This window comes from Cebus imitator, unplaced genomic scaffold (assembly GCF_001604975.1).
Source record: "Cebus imitator isolate Cc_AM_T3 unplaced genomic scaffold, Cebus_imitator-1.0 Scaffold76, whole genome shotgun sequence".
Taxonomy (NCBI): domain Eukaryota; kingdom Metazoa; phylum Chordata; class Mammalia; order Primates; family Cebidae; genus Cebus; species Cebus imitator.
The window spans coordinates 6,376,651-6,397,834 of NW_016107391.1; the positions used below are offsets into that span (position 1 = coordinate 6,376,651).

Genomic DNA, 21,184 nt, shown 5'->3' on the forward strand with positions numbered 1-21,184 from the left:
AGAGGTGTGTGAGTGTCAAAGGGGGAGGAGCCGGGATCCAGCAGTCAGAGGTGTGTGAGTGTCAAAGCAAGCAAAGACCCCACACCTGGGGAGGAGACACGAAACCAGTGCCACGGAGCAGAGAGGCTGTGAACGTGGGACATGTCAGTGTGGCTGGTGCTAAAGGGGTTTCAAACAGGAGCCAACATCTAGGTTGTCTGGCCTGGAGTGGTTGGGATGAGCACATACTCTCAACATCCCAGTGTGCTTCAGCCACGTGCCGGGTGGGCCTGGGGTTGGAGATTGGATTGGGGGCCAGAAAACAGGTCCACAGGGTCCAAGGAGGTAGGGCCTAGCAGACGTGCAGAGCCACTGTCCTCACCTGCTCCACCCAAGGGCAGGGGCAGGGGAAGGAAAGGTGCAGAGGCAATGAGGAAAAAGAGAGGGTGGGATGGGTCTAGGGGAGGCCTGGGTCTAGGAGAGCACCTGGCTCATTTCCTGCTGTGCATAGACCCACTGAGGAAGAGTGTGGCGAGGAGGTGCTGCAGGGCTCAGCCCGAGGTCAGACAGAGCTGGTGTGAATGCCAGCTCCACTGTTCCTGGCTGTTTGCTAGCTGTGTGAGCTCAGGCACCCTACTTAACCTCTCTTAGCCTGTTTACTCTGCTGTAGAATGGAGAGGACACCAGTGTCTACACCCAAGGATTGTGTCTCCATAATCCTTGATCTCTATAAGGTGCCTAGTACAAAGTAAATGCTCAATAAATGGAAGCTGCAAGTATTACTCCAAAGCATCCAATTAGTGCACCAGCTCTAACCTCTATAGTGATATGATTTATTTACAAAACCAGCTTCAGGGTGTCTGCGCCCTTCAGTCATCAGGAGGCTCCTGCTCCCTCTGTCTGCACTTAGGACAGGCTACAAAAGGAATGGTCTGAGGTCAGAGTGCTGGGAAAAATGGACACTCCTCCGCGAAGCCAGTTTTGGTGTGGCTATTCAATTCTCACGTGGCAGTTTTTCCAGCTAGAGCAGGAAGGTGGCAGCCTGGGGTGGGATGGGTCTCTTCCTGGGTGTAGAGTAGCTGAACGCAGGGCACAAGCTGAGTTTTTCCCTTCTGCCCCTTGAGGAGAAAGGCAAACCCCAGGCCTGCATAGTGGGATGCCTCATGCTGGCAGGGAGCAGCCTGGTGGGCTGAGAGGGGCTGGCAGAACCTGCCAGGGGTTGGGTTCTTCCCATTGGCTCTGCTGGCTCTGCAGGGCAGGGAGGTAGGATGCCCCCCATCCCTGGTTGTGGGCACTGAGAGGGAGAGAACTCAGGCCTGAGGGCTGGGGTCCCAGGCTAGCTCTGGTCCCAGGGCAAACTGACTGACCCACGGGAGCCTCCCCCTAGTCACCTTCATCCCTCAATGGTCAGTGGGTGCTGGGGGTCTGCTCTCCAGTGGCTTCCGCTGCAGTCAGCTCCGGCTTCCCTGTGGTGTGACTGCACCAGGCCTGGGCAGCCCCTGAGGACCCCTGGCTCCCAGATGGAGAGGCAGGAGGCCCAGGGCTAGTGTGTAGCCCCTCCTCAGGGGTTCTGTAATAAGGCACGAATCCTGATGCATAAAGAACATGGTCCCTGGAGAGAGGGGTATCCAGGTCACTGTCATGGGGACACCCTGCTGAGACCTGCAAGACGGGGCAGCAGCCCAGTGAGTGTGAGGACCCAGAGATGAGGTGCGAGTGTGCCAAGGCAGCCTGGGCCCAAAGGAACAAGGGGGTCAGCCAGATGCAAGCCCACTTCCAGGTTCAGACCCAGATACCCGGGAGCAGCCTGTGCCTGCAACACCACAGTGGCAGTCCCGGAAGAGGACAGGCCCATGTCTGCTCTACAGCCCGGGAAGCACTCAGCGATGTCACTCATGCATCCAAGAGCACCCTGCTGGGAGGGGTATGTCTGGGATTAGAACTCACCCACCTCACCTCCTGTCTTTGCAGTCACGGCCACAGCACCCAGCTACACGGTGGTGATTAGGAATCTTAAAGGGCACAGACTTTGGGTCAAATCTCAGGTTTGCTACTTGCGAGCTATGTGCCCTTGGCCAAGTCACTTAGCTTCTCTGAGACTCACTTTCTCATTCATAAAATGGGAATTAGAGTACGGCCTATCTTACAGGATTACTAATAGGATTAAATGAGATGATGCTAATGAAACATTTGTCTGAGAGCCTAGCAAGCCACAAGGACCAAATCAATGCTTCTGTGAGCTCACCGTCGAGCTCAGTACTTTGGGCGCATGGTTGTGTGTAATTCTCGCAATGGCTTGACTGTTGCTGCTGCTACTCTCTTCTTATAAGGAAACCATGTTCCCCAGGCCTCGTTCCTCCGTGGTGGTCAAGCTGGGCTTGAACAGGACAGTCTTCCTGGAGTCCGTGTGCTCCCAACCAGTGACACCTTGCTCCAGGAGCCCCAGCAGCCCTGAGAGGGGCCTGTCTAGGGACCTGGTAGAGTCTGGGCCCCAGGACAGAGAGGTTTGAAGGATGTAGGGCCTGGTGCTTCTTCCCCCACCCACCCTCATGGCTTCCTCAACTCACAGAGCATTCGTCCCCGACTGTTGTCCTGCAGAAGCAGCCAGCCTGTGCCTCCCTCCCAGTGGGTGGGTCTTGGGAGCCCCTGTGTGACCAGCCAGGAAGGGCCAGGCTGGGCAAACTCTCCTCAGAGCGGTAGTAAGGGAAGAACCCGCCAAGCAGTTCTGAGTCCTCCTGGAGTGGTGTCTCGGGCTGCAGGACCAACCCGTCCTCTGCCAGGAGGCACCCATAGGTGCGGAAGAAAAGCAGATACTCCAAGGCCACCTGAGCCCTATGTGAAAGGTGGAGGGAGCTTAGAGGTTTCTTGTCCCTTGAACTGGTGGCCTGCTGTTGCCAGGACAGGGGCCCTGGGTCATCCTCCTCCAGGAGGCTAGGAGAGGTTGGGGCTCCGGGTTCAGCCTCAGAGCTCTTCCGGGACATCTGCAAAGAGAAGGGTGTTCCATCTGGTACTGCACCCTGACTTCCTAGCCACGCCAGGTCTGTTCCAGTCCCTGTCTACATTGCAGGCCGAAAGGGTCTTACAAAGCCCAAACCTGACTATGGCTCTCTTCTGTGAAAAGCCAGCCGTGGCCCTCAACCATGGTTAGATTGCTCAGGCACACAGGCCTTCTTACCATTCCCCAGTCACACCAAGCTTGGCCCTGCCTTAGAGCCTGTGCCAAGATCTACTCCTGGACTCTCAGCTCAGAAGAGCCTTCCCAGCCCCAGCCTCCGCAAGCCCCCTCCTCCAGATCACTTCATCACTGGAATGCTCTTCCGGGGCTATCCTCCGCCTGCCTTACGTGTGGGTGGTTTGATCTGTGTTGTCTGTCTGGTGCCTCCGGTTCATAACAGCCACTCGACTAACACTTCTTCACTAGTCTGCTGGCCCTTGACCCGCCTCATATTCCCTCCGCTCTGTCCACTCCAGCCACAAAGCCTCTCGGGGTCCATCTCACTCGCCAAGCATCCTCCCACCACGGGGCCTCTGCATGGGGTAATGCTCCTGCCCAGAGTCTCTTCCTCTCCTTTGTCCTAGGTGGTGACTTCCTCGGCGCTTGCCCAAGGTGACTTCCCTTACATGCCTGGCTTAGTGGCATCACCTTCTTCCTGACTGCCGCCACCCTCATACCCCTCATTCGGAGCACCCGTTCCTCTGCTGTGAAACATTCAACCGTGTGGTTTCTTGATTAATATCTCTCATCCTGTTATTTACAAATTCCACCAGGCAGGGCCCATCTGTCTAGTTCACGTCTATGTCCTAAATGCCTAGAAAAACCCTGGCATATGGCAGACACTAAGTATTGGAAGAAAGCAAAGAAGGGTGGGAAGGAAGGAAAGAGGTAGACACAAAGAGAACACCTCGGCCAGGAAGGAAGTCTTTAGCAGACTCCCTGGTGATAGGAGGGAGAAGTCATGTCTTGGGGAGAGGATGGGGAGGTGGAATGAGGAATTAATTCCTAGGCCCAGAGGGGATGCATGGCTCGGAGTACCTGGTAATGAAAAGCCAGCTCATTTCCATGTTGCCTGTCAGGCTCAGACCCAGAGCCCACCAGGAACAAGGCAGGGGGCTCCTTTGATCCTGAGAAAGCCCCCAGGTCATTCTACTTGTGGACTCCGGGCTCATGGAAGAGCCTATGGTAGCCTAACCCCCAGCCTTCCTGACTCCCACCCTGGCCTTCCCGACTCCCACCCTAGCCTTTGGGCCTTGAGTCCCTGCCCCGACACATGCTCCTGTGGTCCATGCTCTCCCCCAACGCCCTGCAGGCAGCCTGACCACTGAGGTCCCCGTCCTAAGCCAGACCCCTTGGTAAGCACCTACTGGCCCATAAACTGCCGGTTTCTGGTGGGCTGGGACCAAGCTCCCTCCTCCAAGTCCCAGACATCCAGCCTGGGGCCATCTTTGCTGAGTCTCTACCACTCCCAAACACTCCACAGAGCTCTGTGATCCTCTCTCTCAGGTACTCCTTAGGAAGCCCACTGAGATGACTTGCCTTTCCAACCTCGCTGTGCCAAGGAGATGGGACAGGCTAAATGGCAATGCCCAGGTATGACCCACTCTGAAGCCTGTGCTCTGTTCACTGTGAATCATCTGTTGTTGTGTGTCCCCCATAAGGCATGCTCAGGTCTTCAGCCCTGGCACTCATGGATGTGACCTTATTTGGAAATGGGATCTTGGCAGATGAAATCAAGTTAAGATGAGGTCACACTGGGTTAGGGTGGGCCCTGAATCCCACGATGTGTCCCTATAAGATGAGGGAAATTTGGACACAGACACATAGGGAGAATGTCACATGACAAGGGAGGAAGCTATTGGAGTGACTCTGTCGCAAGCCAAGTCACATCAAGAATTGAGACATCCCTGGAAGCTAGGAGGGAGCACAGGGAGCAGATTCCCCTGCCAAGCCCCCAAGAAGGAACGAACCTGCCGACACCTTGATTTCAAACTTCTTCAGAACTGCAGGAGAATACATGTGCGTTTTCTTAAGCTACCATGTTTGTGTTGATTTGTCCTGGCAGCCCCAGGACACGAACAGGTGCAGGTTTGTTGGATGGCTCATTTGTGGGGATGAAGGGATTTGGTACAGGCTTGAGGGCTCTCCCAGCACCACCTGGTGAGCGGCCTGGGGAGACAGGCCCATTGCCATGGATGAGGTTCACTCTGTGGTGGGGCTCACCTAAGGCCCTACGCTTCCTGCCATCCAGCGGACGTTGGACAGTACAGACTCTCCCTGAGGCTGGCCAGCGGCGCTCCCATACCTCATTCTTTCCTGCCACGGCTCTGACTCCACTTCAACAGTGAGTCCAGGACTGAAGGAGGCCAGGTGACCTCTGAATTCCCCTGGGAGGCCTCAGCAAGATGGCACGTGCACAATGCCTCTCACGGTCTCTACTGAGCGCCACCTCCTGCGTCCTGTTTTGGAGTCAGCAGTAGCACTGTGTCAAGACACGATGAAGCCTAATTGTCAAACTCTGACTAAAAAGACAAAGCCTCCCTCAGCAGTCCTCTTCCTCCCAGCCTCCTCTTCACCTTGGCAGATCCCCCTCTGCCTGCTGAGAGAAGACACCACCATGAAGTCATAAAGCCTGATGCCAGGCGAGAAAGCCAGATGGTTCTGTTGCCATGGAGACTCCACCCAAGCATCCAACACCTGTGATCATCACCTGTCTCTTAATTCAGCTTAATCCACATCTCCCCAGGAGACTCAGGGGAAACAAAGAGAATGCAAACATCTGGAATCTGATCAGTTCTTCATGACTGGGGGCCAGTGAGCTCACTGGGGACTTCTGCCCAGAGACTGTGACAGTGATTCAGCGCCTCCAGTGGATGGGTCAGAAAGGGCCCCAAGGATTTGTTCCACCAAGTCCAGGGAACTGTGGTGAGCTGCATGGGCCGCTCCTTTCTGGGGTGCCTCAGTCCCCTCGGGGTGTGGCCAAGACATCATTCTCTGCCCTTGTCACTAGCTTTCAGCTGTCTCTCCTCTGTGGCTCTTCTCCAGTCACTTGCTGGCAGGACACAAGAAGAAGTGGAGCAGTCATGGGAGAGCTGATGATGTGGGACACCTGCTTTCTCCCACAGAGCCACCGTCCCCAGATCCTCTCCCAGGCCTGGTGCTCCTAAGTGTCAGCTACCACCCAGGGAGGTTCCCACGTGGTGTGTCATGTGGTCCTCTCCGCAAACCTTCAAGTCAGGAAGTGTTCCACTGTCATGCCATTTTGCAGATTGGAGAGTTGAGCCTCAGTGCTGGGACAGGAAGGTGAACCAGCCTGAAAAAGGGGCTCCAGAGTTAGTTTCTAGCCTTAGGGCTTGAGGCAAGAGAGTCTTGAAATGCCACTGAAGGTCACAAGGCTGCGACATCTCCAGGCCCTCAGGCTTCCCCAGGACTGGATTCCAAGCCAGGAGTGCCCGGCTGGATTCTCCAGGCTCAGCATCTCCAGTTCTCCACATCTCTCTACCCTGTGCCCGCAGACCCTGGGGCCCATCTACTCCTGGGTCATTTTCTTTCTTATAGAATTTATTTTTGGAAAGTGGTAATAGAAACACCTCCAATTTTATTTTATATTTTGAATAGTCACTTGACTCAACATCATTTAAGAATAAGTTATTTTTCCCCAACCTGATTTGAAATACCAAGATAGACACATTCTAAATTCTTAACTATTACAAACTCAAGTCCTTTTCTATAATTTATTTTTGTATCCGTCTCTTTGTCCCTCTTTGTACCAATATCGTGTTATTTTGATCTCTTTAGTTTTATATAAATTTAATCCATGTTGTATCATCACCATTTAAAAACTCAACTTCATTGAGGGATAATTTACAAATACCATAAAATGTACTGTTCATGAATCTATACACCAAATAACAACCTGGAAATTAATACATAGAAATGCCTCTTTTCAGTTAATCCGCTCCCTTGCTTCCCAACCCCAAGCAACCACTGATGTGCTTTTTGATACTAGAGATTCATCTTGCCTGTTCTAGAATAAACGGAATCACATAGCACATGTTCTTTTGTGCCTAGCGAGCTTCTGTTTTTCAGCACCATGTTTTTATTTTTATTTTTTCCATTTATTTTATTGCATTTTAGGTTTTGGGGTACATGTGAAGAACATGCAAGATTGTTGCATAGGTACACACATGGCAGTGTGATTTGCTGCCTTCCTCCCCATCACTTACATCTGGCATCTCTCCCCTTGCTATCTCTCCCCAACTCCCCACCCCCCACCGTCCCTCCCCTATTTCCCCCCAACTGACCCCAGTGTGTAGTGCTCCCCTCCCTGTGTCTATGTGTTCTCATTGTTCAACACCCGCCTATGAGTGAGAACATGCGGTGTTTGATCTTCTGCTCTTCTGTCAGTTTGCTGAGAATGATGGTTTCCAGGTTCATCCATGTCCCTACAAAGGACCCAAACTCATCGTTTTTGATGGCTGCATAATATTCCATGGTATATATGTGCCACATTTTCCCTGTCCAGTATATCATTGATGGGCATTTGGGTTGGTTCCAGGTCTTTGCTATTGTAAACAGTGCTGCAATGAACATTCGTGTGCATGTGTCCTTATAGTAGAACGATTTATAATCCTTTGGATATATACCCAGTAATGGGATTTCAGCACCATGTTTTTAAAATTCATCCTTTTTGTGGCATAGTTTGCTCCCTTTTATTGAGGAGTAGTATACTGTTATGTGATGTGACACAATTTGCTTATCCATCTTCTGTGAGTACCAGCTAGTTGTTTCCATTGTGAAGAGTCCTGCTAGAAATAATTACTTGTAGGTCTTTGAGTGGGTAATAGTTTTCATTCCTCTTAGGTAAATAGCTAGGATTTGAGTAGTTTGATCACATGGTAAGTGTATGTTGAACTAAATAAGAAACTGCCAAACTGTTTTCATTTTACGGCATATAAAATGATACATTCATTTTACCTTCCCAACAGTAATGTGTAAAAGTTTCAGTTTCTTCACAGTCTTAACACCACTTTTTAACTTTTGCGATTCTCGTGGGTGTATAGATAGCATGACGGTTTTCATTTGCATTTTCTTGATGGCTTGTGATGTTGAGCATTTCTTATATGTGTATATTGCCAATTTGTATATTTTCATTTAAGTGTCTACATCTTTTCCTCATTTTAATAACTTGATTGTTATAACTAAAGTACAATAAGCTACACAGTTTCAAAGTGTAGAATTTGATCAATTTTCACATATGTACACACCTCAGAAACTATTACCATGGTCAAGATAACAAATATTTCTATCAATCCCCCAAAATTCCTCATTCACTCTTATAACCCATCTTCCCTCCATTCCCTTCCCCAGACAACCCCTGATCTTCTGACACTCTAGATTATTTTACATTTTCTAGAATTTTATATAAATGGAATCAGGTGTTTGTTTTTATGTGATTTCTCTTAGCATAATGCTCTTGAGAGTAATCTATGCTGTTGCATGGATGGTTTGTTCCTGTTTTGTTGAGCACTATTCCACTGCATGGATAGACCCCTGTCGTTATTCTACCATATGCAGTGTGTCATTCTTCTCTAGCTGTTTTGAAGATGTTTTTCTTTATCCTTTGTAAGTGGTAGTGGATACGGTTTTTAGCACTTTATAATGTGTCTAGGCATGGTTTTCATTGACCTTAACTTTTCTGTGGTTTTCAGAGCCTCTATAGTACCTTTACATTTTTAAGTACTTTGATTTATGTTTTTCACCACATTTAGGAAGCTTTAATTCTTCCTTCGTTTTGTCAAGATTTTTTTCTTTTTAGCCTATTTCTGCCCCCCTTCTGGGACTCCAATGTCATGTATGTTAGATTTTTTTTAATGTGTTTCCACAGATCTCTGAGGGTCTGTTTATTTATTTCTTAATCTTTCCTCTGTGTTCTTCAGATTGTGTAAATAATATGGATCTATCTTTAAGCTCACAGACTCTTTCCTTTTGATATCACCATTCTGCTATTGAAATCATCAAGTGAAATTTTTTAATTTCAGATTTTGTATTTTTCAGTCCTAACATTTTTGGTTTTTTTTTTTAATAGTTGCTATTTCTCTATTGAGAACTTATTTTTATTCATGCCAAATGTGTTTTTCTTAACCTCATGGAACATACACATAACAGCATTTTGAAGTCTTTGATGATAATTCCAACACATGGCCCACCTTGGGATTGATATTTGTTGTCATTTCCCTTGAGAAGTAGTCACATTTTTCTGGTTATTTGTATGCCAGGTAATTTTAGATTGTCCTAGACATTTTGAAGATCATTTTATGTAGACTTTGGGTCGGGCATATAATCCTCTCCAGAGAGTTGATGTTTTAGCTTTATCAGACATTCAATTTAGTTAGGTTTGAGCTGCCAGTTCTGTCTTGCCTTTTGTATACAGTGGTACAAATCTCAGTTCTCTAAGCTTTCACTGTATTCATTTGGGTCTGTTTTTTGCATGCATTATTGAGCAATTAGGCTAAAAAAGATTACACATGGTTTAAGTCTCAATTTAGTTCTTTCTGAAAGCTTTGCTATGCTGTTTTAGGTCTATCCCACTCATGCATAACTCAGGAGTTAGGCTGAGACTTACAAGTATTTATTCACAGAATTAGAGGACTGCTTTTCTGGCTACCCTCCCTCCTGGATGTCCTCATGTTCTGTTTCCTTCCAGGGTCTCTGTCCTGACTCATTTGACCAGAAATACGGGATTTCTTCTATAGCAGCCATCCTTTTGCCACCACTGCATTGCTGTTGTGTAATTGGAGTGTGCCCTCTGGGCAAAGCTGAGAGAGAAAGAAACAGAAACAGAGAGAGGGCGGGGGGGGGGAGAGAGAATGAGAGAGAGAGAGAGAGAGAACCTGGGAAACTCTCCCCTGCATGGATCACTGTCTAAATCCAAGTAACTTTACCTCTCATCCACAATGTTTTTGTTTACTTTTTAGAGTTCTCTGGTGCTAGTGTTTGCATTTTGTGTAGAGTTTTTGGTATAGTAAGTGGGAAGAATGGGTCATAGTGAACTTATGCTATCACACTATGATCTTCATTTTGCTCATTTCTTATAACACTGTCTTACGGTTGTGTTGTAAGAGATTTTTGTGTATGCCAAATACAAGTTCATTGTCAGAAATAGGTATTGTGAATGTTTTCTCCCAGGTTGTGCCTTGACTTTTTATTTTATTAACAAAGTATTTCTAGGAAACAACTGAAATTTTAAATTTTGATGGGATCTAATTTATTTTTTCATTTTTTTTGTATCCTATCTAAGAAATCTTTGCTTGCCATAAGATTGTGAACATTTCTTCCTTTTTTTTTTTTTTCAAGTTCTATAGCTTTAGCTTTTATATTTAGGCCTGTGATTCCATTTGAGTTCATTGACGCTATTTGAGTTGGGGAGCAAGATTTACCTATTTTTTCCATTTGGATAGCTATTGTCCACCGCTGGCTGAAAAGACTTTTCTTTCAAAGCCTTTTGAAAGATGCCAGTGTATAGACTTGGCTATATATTGTGGTCCTCCATAAGGCAGGGAGTAGAGATCAGAGGAACAGAACATAGAATCTAGCTATACATTGGCATCTTTGTCAAAAATCAGTGATATACATGTGGATTCATACCTGGATTCTCTGTTCTGTTCCACTGATCTCTAGTCACTGCCTTATTGTGGACCACAGTTTCTCAGCCTTGGTGCTGTTGATTTTTGAGCCACATAATTCTTTGTTGTGGGACACTGTCCTGTGCACTATTAGATGTTTAGCAGCACCTCTGGTCTCTAGCCCTACTTGTCAATATGATACTGCTCTCCTCCCTCCAGAGTAATGACAATGAAGAATGTCTCCCAACTTTGCCAAATGTTCCCTGGCGGGGGGGGGAACTGGCCCCAGTTGAGCACTACTGCTATAAATTCACTACATTCCTTGACAGTTAGGACAATCTCCAACTTTGTTCTTTCTAAAATACATTTTTATATTTTTACAGTATAAACAAAAATACATCTAGGCCCTTTGCACTTTCATATAAATTTATATTAAATTTATCTCTAAATATTTTGCGATTTTTATGTCTTTTTTAGTTGGTATGATTGAGATCTAATTATGTACAGTGAAATTGACAAATACACTGTTGCATTCTAAAGAGTGTCTTCAGGTTGAAAGCCGAGGTAATTTTAGGGCTCACCTCATTTGTTCTCTTTTTCCTTGAATCATCGTTCTGTGTTTTCTGTTTTCCATCATCTTTAAATAGTGGCTTCTCATTTTACTCAGTTTTCTTGTTGTTTAGAGTGGGAGGGCAAATCTAGTACCGATTACCTCACCAAGACTACAAGCAGAAGTCCCTAATAATCAACTTTTAACAGTCTCATTAATTTGAGTGGTTACTCAGTGCCAGAAAATATACTAGTCATTCTTCATTGGTTATTTTATTTTTTCTTAATAATCTTATCAGGTAGGTACCATGATCATCCCTATGTAAAGATAAGAAAATGAGGCTTAAAGAGGGTAAGAATTTACTGAGTAATAGACAGTAGCAAATGGCAGGGCTGGAATTCAAATTTTGGTAGTTGGACTCTGAAGCCCAAGTGTTTAATCACTTTGCCAATTGTCCAAAAACACTATATGAAAAATGATTTTAGATAACACACAGGTGAAGTTTTTATTTTAATAGCAAATTAGTGTAATATATGTTAGAAAAAATACAGTTACCACATCTGATATGGTTTGGGTCTGTGTCCCCACCCAAGTCTCACCTGGAATTGTAATCCCCAGATGTTGAGGGAGGAACCTGGTGGGAGGTAATTGGATGATGGGGGTGGTTTCCCCCATGCTGTTCTCATGATAGTGAGGGAGCTCTCATGACATCTGATGGTTTTTTAAAAAGCAGCTTTCCCTGCGTGTGCCCTCTCTCCTGCCACCATGTGAAGAAGTTGCCTACTTCCCTTCACCTTCCACCATGATTGTAAGTGGCCTGAGGCCTCCCCAGTCATGTGGAACTGTGAGCCAATTAAACCTCTTTTATTTATAAATTACCCAGTCTCAGGTAGCATCTTTATAGCAGTGTGAAAATAGACTAATACAATATCTAAGCCATGATTTTTCAGATACTTTTGCTTGGGACAAGAGTGAGTAGATTATTTTAAATAAAAAGATGAGTCTGTTTAATTATCTGTATTACAGGTCATAACCAGATATAGCAAGAACATGCAGGTGACAGAGAATATCTGCCTGGGACAGGTGCCCTGACTATGCGTATCCCTTCGGGCTTGGTGAATGTGGCTCCAGGCCTACCCCAGTGTCCATGTGCAACTGTAGACACGGATGAATAGAACTACTTTTACATAAGGGAAACTCACACTGCAACTTGCTTTTTTTATTCCATAATATGTGCTAGCCTTTGACCTTACCCACACATAGAGAGTTCAAAGGCAGCCCCACGTCTTTTTGTAGGGTTGATGGTCTTCCTTACCTGCAAGCAGTTTTCGATCCTTTACGGCAGGGGTCCCCAAACCCCAGGCCATGAACTGGTACCTGTTCATGGCCTGTCAGGAGCTGGGCCACACAGCAGGAGGTGAGCAGCCAACAAGCGAACATTACCACCTGAGCTCCACCTCTCATCAGATCAGTGGGGGCACTAGATTCTCATAGGAGTGCAAACCCTATTGTGAACTGTGCATGTGAGGGATCTAGGTTCCATGCTCCTTATGAGAACCTAACTGATGCCTGATGATCTGAAGTGGAACTGTTTCATCCCAAAACCATGCCTTCCCCCTATCTGTGGAAAACTTGTCTTCCAATAAATTAGTTCCTGGTGCCAAAAAGGTTGGGAACCACTGCTTTAGAGTACCTCCTCCTCATGGCTGCTGTGAAAATCAGGGTTCCAGGATTTCCATAGCAGGCCCTCAGTCATCCCAGCCAGCATAGAGACCAGGAGGAAAGGCACCAATTCACAGTGCAAGATGAAACTTAATCAAACGGGGAAGGAACACAAGGCCCACAGCTCCAGCATCTGGACTAGCAGAACCCACAGCAGTCTGTGGGCCCACCCCAGCGAGTCCCCACCAGTTCACAAGGCAGTGGCCTCCCATGGCCTCACTGAATCCTCACTAGGGCTTCATGCCCAGCAACCAGCCTGGATGACCCAGCTGAGACAAGGGATGACTTGTCCAGGGCTGAAGAATGGTGGAGCTGGGACTCAGCACTAGGAACTGTGCGGAGGAAGCACTTTAAACATACCTTCACATGTACCTCTCTCCACACCAAGGCCAGGGATTCAGACCACTGTCCTGGAGGTGCGGCAATCGAGGTCAGTGTAGCTGGGTGCCTGGTCCCAGGTCCCTCTGACTCCAGAGCCTGTGCTTCTAGCCCCTGCTCTGCAGGAAAAGCATGCTTGCTGCCTAGACTGCACTATCCCGAAGGGGAGGGACACTAGCCCTTCTGATGACTCCTACCTCATCTATGTAACAGGATTCTGCCAGGATCTGACCCCTCCTGGCAGAAGCAGGTAAGAACAGCGCAGGCAGGATGTTTGAAATTCCTCCTGTCCTGGGTTTCCAGGTACACATGATCCCTGCACTGCTGAGTGCAGTTGGAGATCTCAAGAAGCAGAGATTAGCAAAGGCTGGCGTGATCAGGGTAGGCTGTCTGCAGGAGGCAGAGGGCTGGACTGCAACCAAACTGACCAAAGCTTCAGGAAATGGTTCTGAGGGAAAAGTCCCCAAGCAGAGGCAGCCGAGGGATGGAGCGTGGAAAAGGCCCAGGGTGCAGAAGCCCAGGCAGTGACACCCATGGCCATGGTGCTCACGGGCATGGACCCCAGGCTCAGTGAGAAGTCACTCTCAACACCTGGCTCAGCTGCAGTGTAGATTCCATCTTACCTGCAACTTGGTTTTCCATGTCAGGGGAAAAAAATCCCCAAACCCACCACATGGGTACCTCTGGTCAAAGTGGGCCTTCATGTTTTCCTTCTTTTTGGAGTGACAGGAATAGCACACTCTGCATCACCTGTGTGCTGTTCCTTCTCAGGGATCCACTTCTGACCCTGTCTCCAACCACTCATCACCCACAAGTGGCTGGGGTGTTGGTGCAGATGCTCTGTGGGGCACATCGGGTGCCTTTGTTCCTGGGTGCTGCACTCAGCACAGCACCCTCCTCTCACCCTCTGGGAAAGTTCTCTCTCTCCTTGTTCCCAACATTGCTCTTCTTCCCTCCCAGGATTTCTTCCTGAAAGGACTGATGTTGTGTTTAATTTTCCCTCTCTGCCTGACTACCAGATGAGCTTCTTACCAACCCTCTTCTCCAATTCAGATAAGAAGTTTGTCATGTCAGAAGGACAAACTTTCAGAATAATGTCTACTTTTCAACACTGGCAAATCACAGCCATGGCTGTATCTAATAGTTACTGGTCACAGTAACCACACTAATGCCACTCAAGGGTCTTACAGCTCTTCTTACCCCTGTCCCAGCTGTGACCCTGACATCTCTCACCTATTAGACAGTGTCACCTGGATCCCCACGCACAGTCTCTGTGTCACTGTGTGCTGTTCCTTCTCTGGGGTCCACTTCTGGCCCTGTCTTCAACCACTCTCATCCCCACTCTCACTCTGACTGTGGGCAACTACAGCCTCTCTCAGCTGGTCCAACTTTCAACACTCCCCCAACCCAAGCTGCTGCCATTCTTCTTTCTCTAAAATTCTGACTTCATCCCATCATTTCTGAGGCCCCTCTTAGCCTGTGGCTTCCCCATTTGAGTTCTGAGCCTTGGGAGATGGCAAAGTGTGGGTGGCATTAGGTAGCAAGGCCAGGAGCTGGGCACCTCCACAAGGGAGCTGGTGGACACACTGAGCCAGGAGTCTTCAAAAGAAATCAGCTTTATGTTCTTACAAGATTATGTAACTGGTATCCCAACAAACTCAGGGGCCCCTCTCATAATTAAAGGGAGGCTTGAGTTTTACGGGGCTTGGGGCCAGTAGCTAAGCCCTTGGCACCAGCTGCCCCTGGAAACAGCCGCCTCGCCTCCACCTGCAGCTGGTATTCACCTTTAACTCTTTCAGGGTACACTGCTTTGCTGGTTTTCCCACTTCATTCACTCTTGACACAGACACAGCAGAGGACAGGCTGGCAGTCTGGCAGTGGCTGTCCCTCCCACTGCCTGGTACACATGGGCAGCTGGGGTGGATGCAGAGGGGCTGGGCTGCTTCCGAGTCAGCTCTGGGAGCACACGTCTTGGTTTGTTGTGCCCCAAAAGTCACCTCCTCCTCCAGAAGCCCTTTGATCCCCCGAAGGGTTTAGAACTGGATGTTAGGGAGAAAGACATTGTAGACAAGCCACCCTTAGAGCACAGGGCTTGGTCAGGGCCAGACACATTGGAGAGCCTAGGAAGACATCAGGGGTGGAGGTGTGCAGAGATGATGCAAATGTAACAGGAGGGATAAGGGCTGAAAGGACAAAAACAGAGTTGAAGTTCAATAATTTGTGTGCTCCTGTCCTAATTTCCCACAATTCCACCTATCACTGGGACTATTGTTACCTACAGTTTGTCTATAAATTAATTCACGTAAAAAAACCTTAAGCACAGCAGGGTGACTACAGTCAACAATAACTTATTGCACATTTAAAAATAACTGAAAGAGGGGCTGGGCGCAGTGGCTCATGCCCCTAATCCCGGCACTTTGGGAGGCCGAGGCAGGCAGATCACGAGGTCAGGAGCTCAAGACCAGTCTGGCCAACATAGTGAAACCCCGTCTCAACTAAAAATACAAAAACTTAGGTGGATGTGGTGGTGTGTGCCTGCAATCCCAGCTACTCAGGAAACTGAGGCACGAGAATTGTGTGAACCTGGGAGGAAGAGGTTACAATGAGCCAAGATTGAGCCATTATACTCCAGCCCGGGCATGAGATTTCATCTCTAAATAAATTAAGAAGTATAAATGGGAATGTTTGTAACACAAAGAAATGATAAATGCTTGAGGGGTTGGATACCCCAGTTACCCTGATGTGATTGTTACAGATGGCATGTCTGTATCAAAATATCTCATGTACCCCATAAATATATATACCTACTATGTACCTGTAAACTCCTGTACCCAGTAAATACATACATCTACTGTGTACTCATAAATGCTTAACAAATAAAATAAATAAAAATCAATTTGGTAAGTAGAATTCCTTAAATATTCATATTTATTTGTTTAGTTTTTTGAGAGGGAGTGTCACTCTGCCACCCAGGCAGGAGTGCGGTGGTGTAGTCTCACCTCACTGCAACCTCCACCTCCCAGATTTATGCCATTTTCCTGCCTCAGCCTCCCAAGTAGCTGTGATTACAGGCCCATGTCACTACACCCAGCTAGGTTTTATATTTTTAGTAGAGATGGAGTTTCACCATGTTGACCAGGCTAGTCTCAGACTTCTGACCTCAGGTGATCTGCCCACCTTGGCCTCCCAAAGTGCTGAGATTATAGGTGTGAGCCACTGTGCCTGGCCTAAATATTAGTATTTAAACAGGCAAATTTTAACAAAGGAAGAATTAGGACAGGCCAGTGTCTTTGTTTTATTGCATTTTTCTTGCATTTTTTAAAAAAAGTACTAACTCATTTTTAATGGACAAAAATGGTAAATGCCGTATCATGTAAAACACGTTTTAAAATTACATAGATATTTTAAAGCACTGAACTAATTTGAACTAATTAACATGTGTGTTACCTCACATACTTATTTTTGTGGTGAGAACACTTAAAATCTCAGATTTTCAAGGACACAATATATTGTTATTAACTATGGTCACCATGTTGTACAATAGATCTCTGGAACTTATTCTTCCTGATGAACTGAAATTTTGTGCCATTTGACCAACATCTCCCCAATCCCCCACCCCCAGTCTCTGGTAACCACCACTCTACTCTGCTTTTATGAATTTGATTGTTTTAGACGCCACATGTATGTGAGATCATGAGATATTTGTCTTTCTGTGCCTGACTTATTTCACTTCACGTAATGGCCTGTAGGCTCATCCATGTCACAAATGACAGATTTCCTGCTCTGAGAAGCAGCCCTGGCCATCCTTCTTCACAGGGAGAATCTGGGGGCGGGGACAGGGACACAGAGGACCGCTCCTCTTGTTCCTTGCATTCCATGGGCTTGGAAATCCCAGAGTAGTGGAAACCTATCCCTATCCCGTGTCTCCCGGGGGGTCCTGAGGCAGTATTGCTTCTACAGAAGCCCCTGCAGCTGCAGGAGGCATCTAGGCAGGAGGTCCTGAGTTCCCCGCACACTTCAGAGAGCAGCCAATCATCGTCCTGTGTGCCCAAGGTTAGTTTCCATAGGTGCTGCTGGCTCCTTACTCAGTGTCCACTTAACCACTCCCATGCTTTTCTCCTGGTTGCAGTGAAAAACACTCACTTATCCAGACCCCCCTGCAGCCAGAAAGCCCATGCGACTGCTGGGAAATGGGCTAAAAATGGAAACACACAACAGGCCTTCTGGAAAAGATGTTCCCTGATAAAAAGTGATGGATGCCCATCGATGCATCTGCTCTTTGCTCTACCCTTGACTTCCTGCCTCGAATGAGAATATCAAGAGGCCCCTGGCACGCAGGTGCTTGCAATATAAAATATGAAACCTCCTTGGGAACAGCAGGACAAAAACACATGCTGTGAGTGGCAGAGCAGAAAGAGAGGAGCCTGGGTCCCTTCTGGCACCAAGTTGAGGCTGCAGCTGCCTGATCTGTCTCCCTCTGGAATTTTCCTTATGACAGAAAAATAAATTCCTGTGTGGCTAAGCCACCGTTGTGGAGGACCTGTTACATGCAGCCAAAAGCCAGTCCTAACCTGCAGGGAGATGACTGGAGGCTAGGAGACCAAGGAAGTGTCAGGAATGTCCACATTTAGTTTAGTTTTTTGTTTTTTGATTTGTTTTGTTTTGTTTCATTTTTTGAGATGGACTCTAGCTTTGTGGCACAGGCTGGAGTGCAGTAGCATGATCTCAGTTCACTGCAACCTCTGCCTCCTGCGTTCAAGCGATTCTCCTGCTTCAGCCTCCCTAGTAGATTGGATTATAGGCACGCGCCACCACATTCAACTAATTTTTGTATTTTTAGTAGAAACAGGGTTTCACCATATTGGCCAGGCTGGTCTTGAACTCCTGACCTCAGATGATCCACCTGCCTTGGCCTCCCAAAGTGCTGGGATTATAGTCATAAGCCACCGTGCCCAGTCCACACTTCAATATTTACTTATTTATTCAACAGGTATTTACTGAATGCTTACTCTGTGCTTTGCCCTGTCCTGGGCTGGGAATACATTCAAAACATTAGTGTAAACAACATCAGTCAGCACCGACATTGGTTGCTATGGGCCCACACAGACATAAATGCCCTGCACTGAATAGCAGTCTTGAATACATCAGTGACAAAGCAGGCAAAACTCTCTGCCTTGATGGATACTATCCTATATTCGAGTATTCAATCAAGTATAGAGCATGTTAGAGGATGTTAAGTATTATGGGGAAAAATAGGGCAGCTATGGGCCAGGCTTGGTGGCTCATGCCTGTAATCCCAGCACTTCAGGAGGCCAAGGCAGGTGGATCACTTGAGGCCAGGAGTTCCGACCAGCCTCGCCAACATAGAGAAACCTTGTCTTTACTAAAAATACAAAAATGAGCCCAGTGTGGTAGCAGGTGCCTGTAATTCCAGCTCTTCAGGAGACTGAGGCAGGGGAGTTGCTTGAACCCAGGAGGCTGAGGTCACAGTGAGCCAAGATCGTGCCACTGCACTCCAGGCTGGGTGACAGAACGAGACTCTGTATAAATAAATAAATAAAGCAGTTATTTTAAGTATGTGCTGTAAGGACTACAACACACATATGCTCATGCATGCACACACGTACACACATGCTCAGGCATGCATTAAGTATGCACACAATATCTTCATGAACCCCCTACAACTTTGATGTAGCCTCAAGGAGAAAAGGAAATTCTATTCAGTCCAAGAAACGCTGAATTGACTGAGATTATCCTGAATTAAGACTGTATTACTGATCATATAGGATGATGCAGCTCAAACGAACCTGCAAGATGCCTGCCACCTTGATTTTCAGTCAAGGCAAGCAGAATGAGCATGTAGTATCTCCATCACATGGCCACAGCCCTGTCCCGACCCCTGTACTTGCCTGCAACGTGCAGTTCACCTCATTGGCTTTGCACTCCAGCTGCCTCTTGACCATCTCCAAGTTCTGGTTCTCAGTCAGAAGACTGTCCAGCTCGTTGCTCAGCTCTCACTTCCAGAAGCCAATGTCCAAAAGCCTCTGGCCCAGGTTCCCAAATGTGCCCTCCTGCATCTGGTGCATCAGCTAGTCCTTGTCCTGCAAGAGCCTCATGGAATTGTCTGTCAGCTGGCTGGCCCACAGCCGGGAGGCCTTGGCCCTATGCACCTGCAGCGGGTTGGACTGGTCCCAGTCGTGGGGGCTATAGCGAGAGAATAGTGCAGAGCAGAGCGTGGGCAGGATGATGGGTAGCCACAGGGTGCTGGGGCTCTCGTCCGGGCAGGTCTGGACATTGGAGATCTTGTACAAGTGGCTAGGCCTCCATGAATTGAGGTAGCGGCACCCGGGTAGTTAGTAGGGCTGACAGCACTCTTGGATCACTGGAGGCTGTACAGCTGGCAGCAAGGTCAAGCCACAGCATTTGTTGGGGCCACAGTACCTGGTGGTCTGATTGGTTCCAAGAAACTCCATCCTCCCTCATGAGTCCAACTCGGGTAAAACTCTGCTCAAAGGGCTGGGGAAAGTGCTTCTCTTGGGGACTGGCACTGGTATCATAAAGGCTGAGGAGAGGAACTTTTAGTGGGTCCTTTGCTCACTTACAGGCCAGCTGGGGCTTATTGTCCAAAACAAAAAGACAAAAACAATAATTGGCAAAGTGAATGTGAGTTTCACAGTCCACACATTTGGTTGCAAGAAGTGACATTTTGTCTTCCTATTACAGCTGAATTGTGTTCCCAGACCTAACTGGGCCCCGTGGGAGGAAAATTAATGTAGTTCAGCCAGTGAATTCAATCCACTCAGGGCCAAGAAGGCATCAAAATGGTCCATCTGAGGCAAAGCATGGTGGCTCATGTCTGTACTCTCAGCACTTTGGGAGGCTGCGGCTGGAGGATGGCTTGAGTCAGGAGTTTGAGACTAGCCTGGGCAACATATTGAGAGCCTCCATCCCTAAAAAATTTTAAAAATGAGCTGGGCACACTGGCTCACACCTGTGGTCCCAGCTACTTAAGAGGCTGAGGCAGGAGGATCACTTGAGTCCAGGAGGTAGAGGCTGCAGTGAGCTGTGATTGCACCACTGCACTCCAACCTGGGTGACAGAGCAAGACTCTTTCTCCAGGAAAAAAGAAGGTCCATTGGCACCATGGAATGCCACTCAGCAATTCTACTCAAAACAGCACAAATGAATCTCAAATGTTAATTCAGGAACGTGGAAGCAGCTAGGCTCAAAGGACAATATTGTATATTAATCCATTTATATGACATTCTGAAAAGACAAATCCATATGGACAGAGGACAGATCAGTGGTTGCCAGCGGCCAGAGGTTGGGGGAGAGTTGTTGACTCCAAAGGAGCACAAGAAAATTGCAAGGGGCGAGACGGTATGCTCTAGGTCTTCATTGTGTTGGTTACACATTTGCCAAAACCCATAGACATTTCCACTAAAACCAGTAAATTTTACTGTACATCAATTATACTTCAATAAACCTGGTTTTTAAAAATAGAGAGAGGGATCTTGAGACTCAGAAGGCAGAGACCATGTCTATTTCGCTCACCATTAAATTACTGGCATCCAGCACACTATTGAATGAGTGAATGAGTGGGTATCTAAAATGAGAGCTTTCTCATTCCAGAAAAATTACTCAACTCTATATTCTATAACAAGTTTGGTCTTCAGAGAGACAATCTTGCTCTGTTGCCCAGGCTGGAATGCAGTGGCATGAGCATAGGTTACTGCAGCCTGAAACCCTTGGGCTCAAGTGATCCTCCTGCCTCAGCCTCCCAGGTAGCTGGGACTACAGATGCATATCATCATGCCTGGCTAATTATATTTTTTTAATATTTTTGTAGAGATGGGGGTCTCACTATGTTGCCCAGCCTGGGCTTGAACTCCTGGCTTCAAGTGATCCTCCAGTCCTGGCCTCCCAAAGTACTGA

General features: G+C 47.4%; 2 protein-coding genes across 2 annotated transcripts in view; both read right to left on the reverse strand.

Annotated features, from left to right (window-relative positions):
• SLC25A48 (solute carrier family 25 member 48) overlaps positions 1-21,184 on the reverse strand; it is a 248,703-nt gene that overhangs the window by 61,855 nt on the left and 165,664 nt on the right. The window contains exon 4 of the mRNA XM_037739907.1: positions 15,034-15,432. The gene's annotated coding sequence lies outside the window, so the exon portion shown is untranslated. The remainder of the gene's footprint in view (positions 1-15,033; positions 15,433-21,184) is intronic.
• Positions 1,387-19,335, reverse strand: LOC108307016. Its single transcript, XM_017532156.2, has 4 exons — positions 19,268-19,335; positions 5,405-5,456; positions 2,547-2,960; positions 1,387-1,641 (listed from the first exon to the last, which is right to left on the reverse strand). Exons 1-4 carry the CDS (start codon positions 19,333-19,335, stop codon positions 1,387-1,389), a joined length of 789 nt encoding a protein of 262 aa, XP_017387645.2.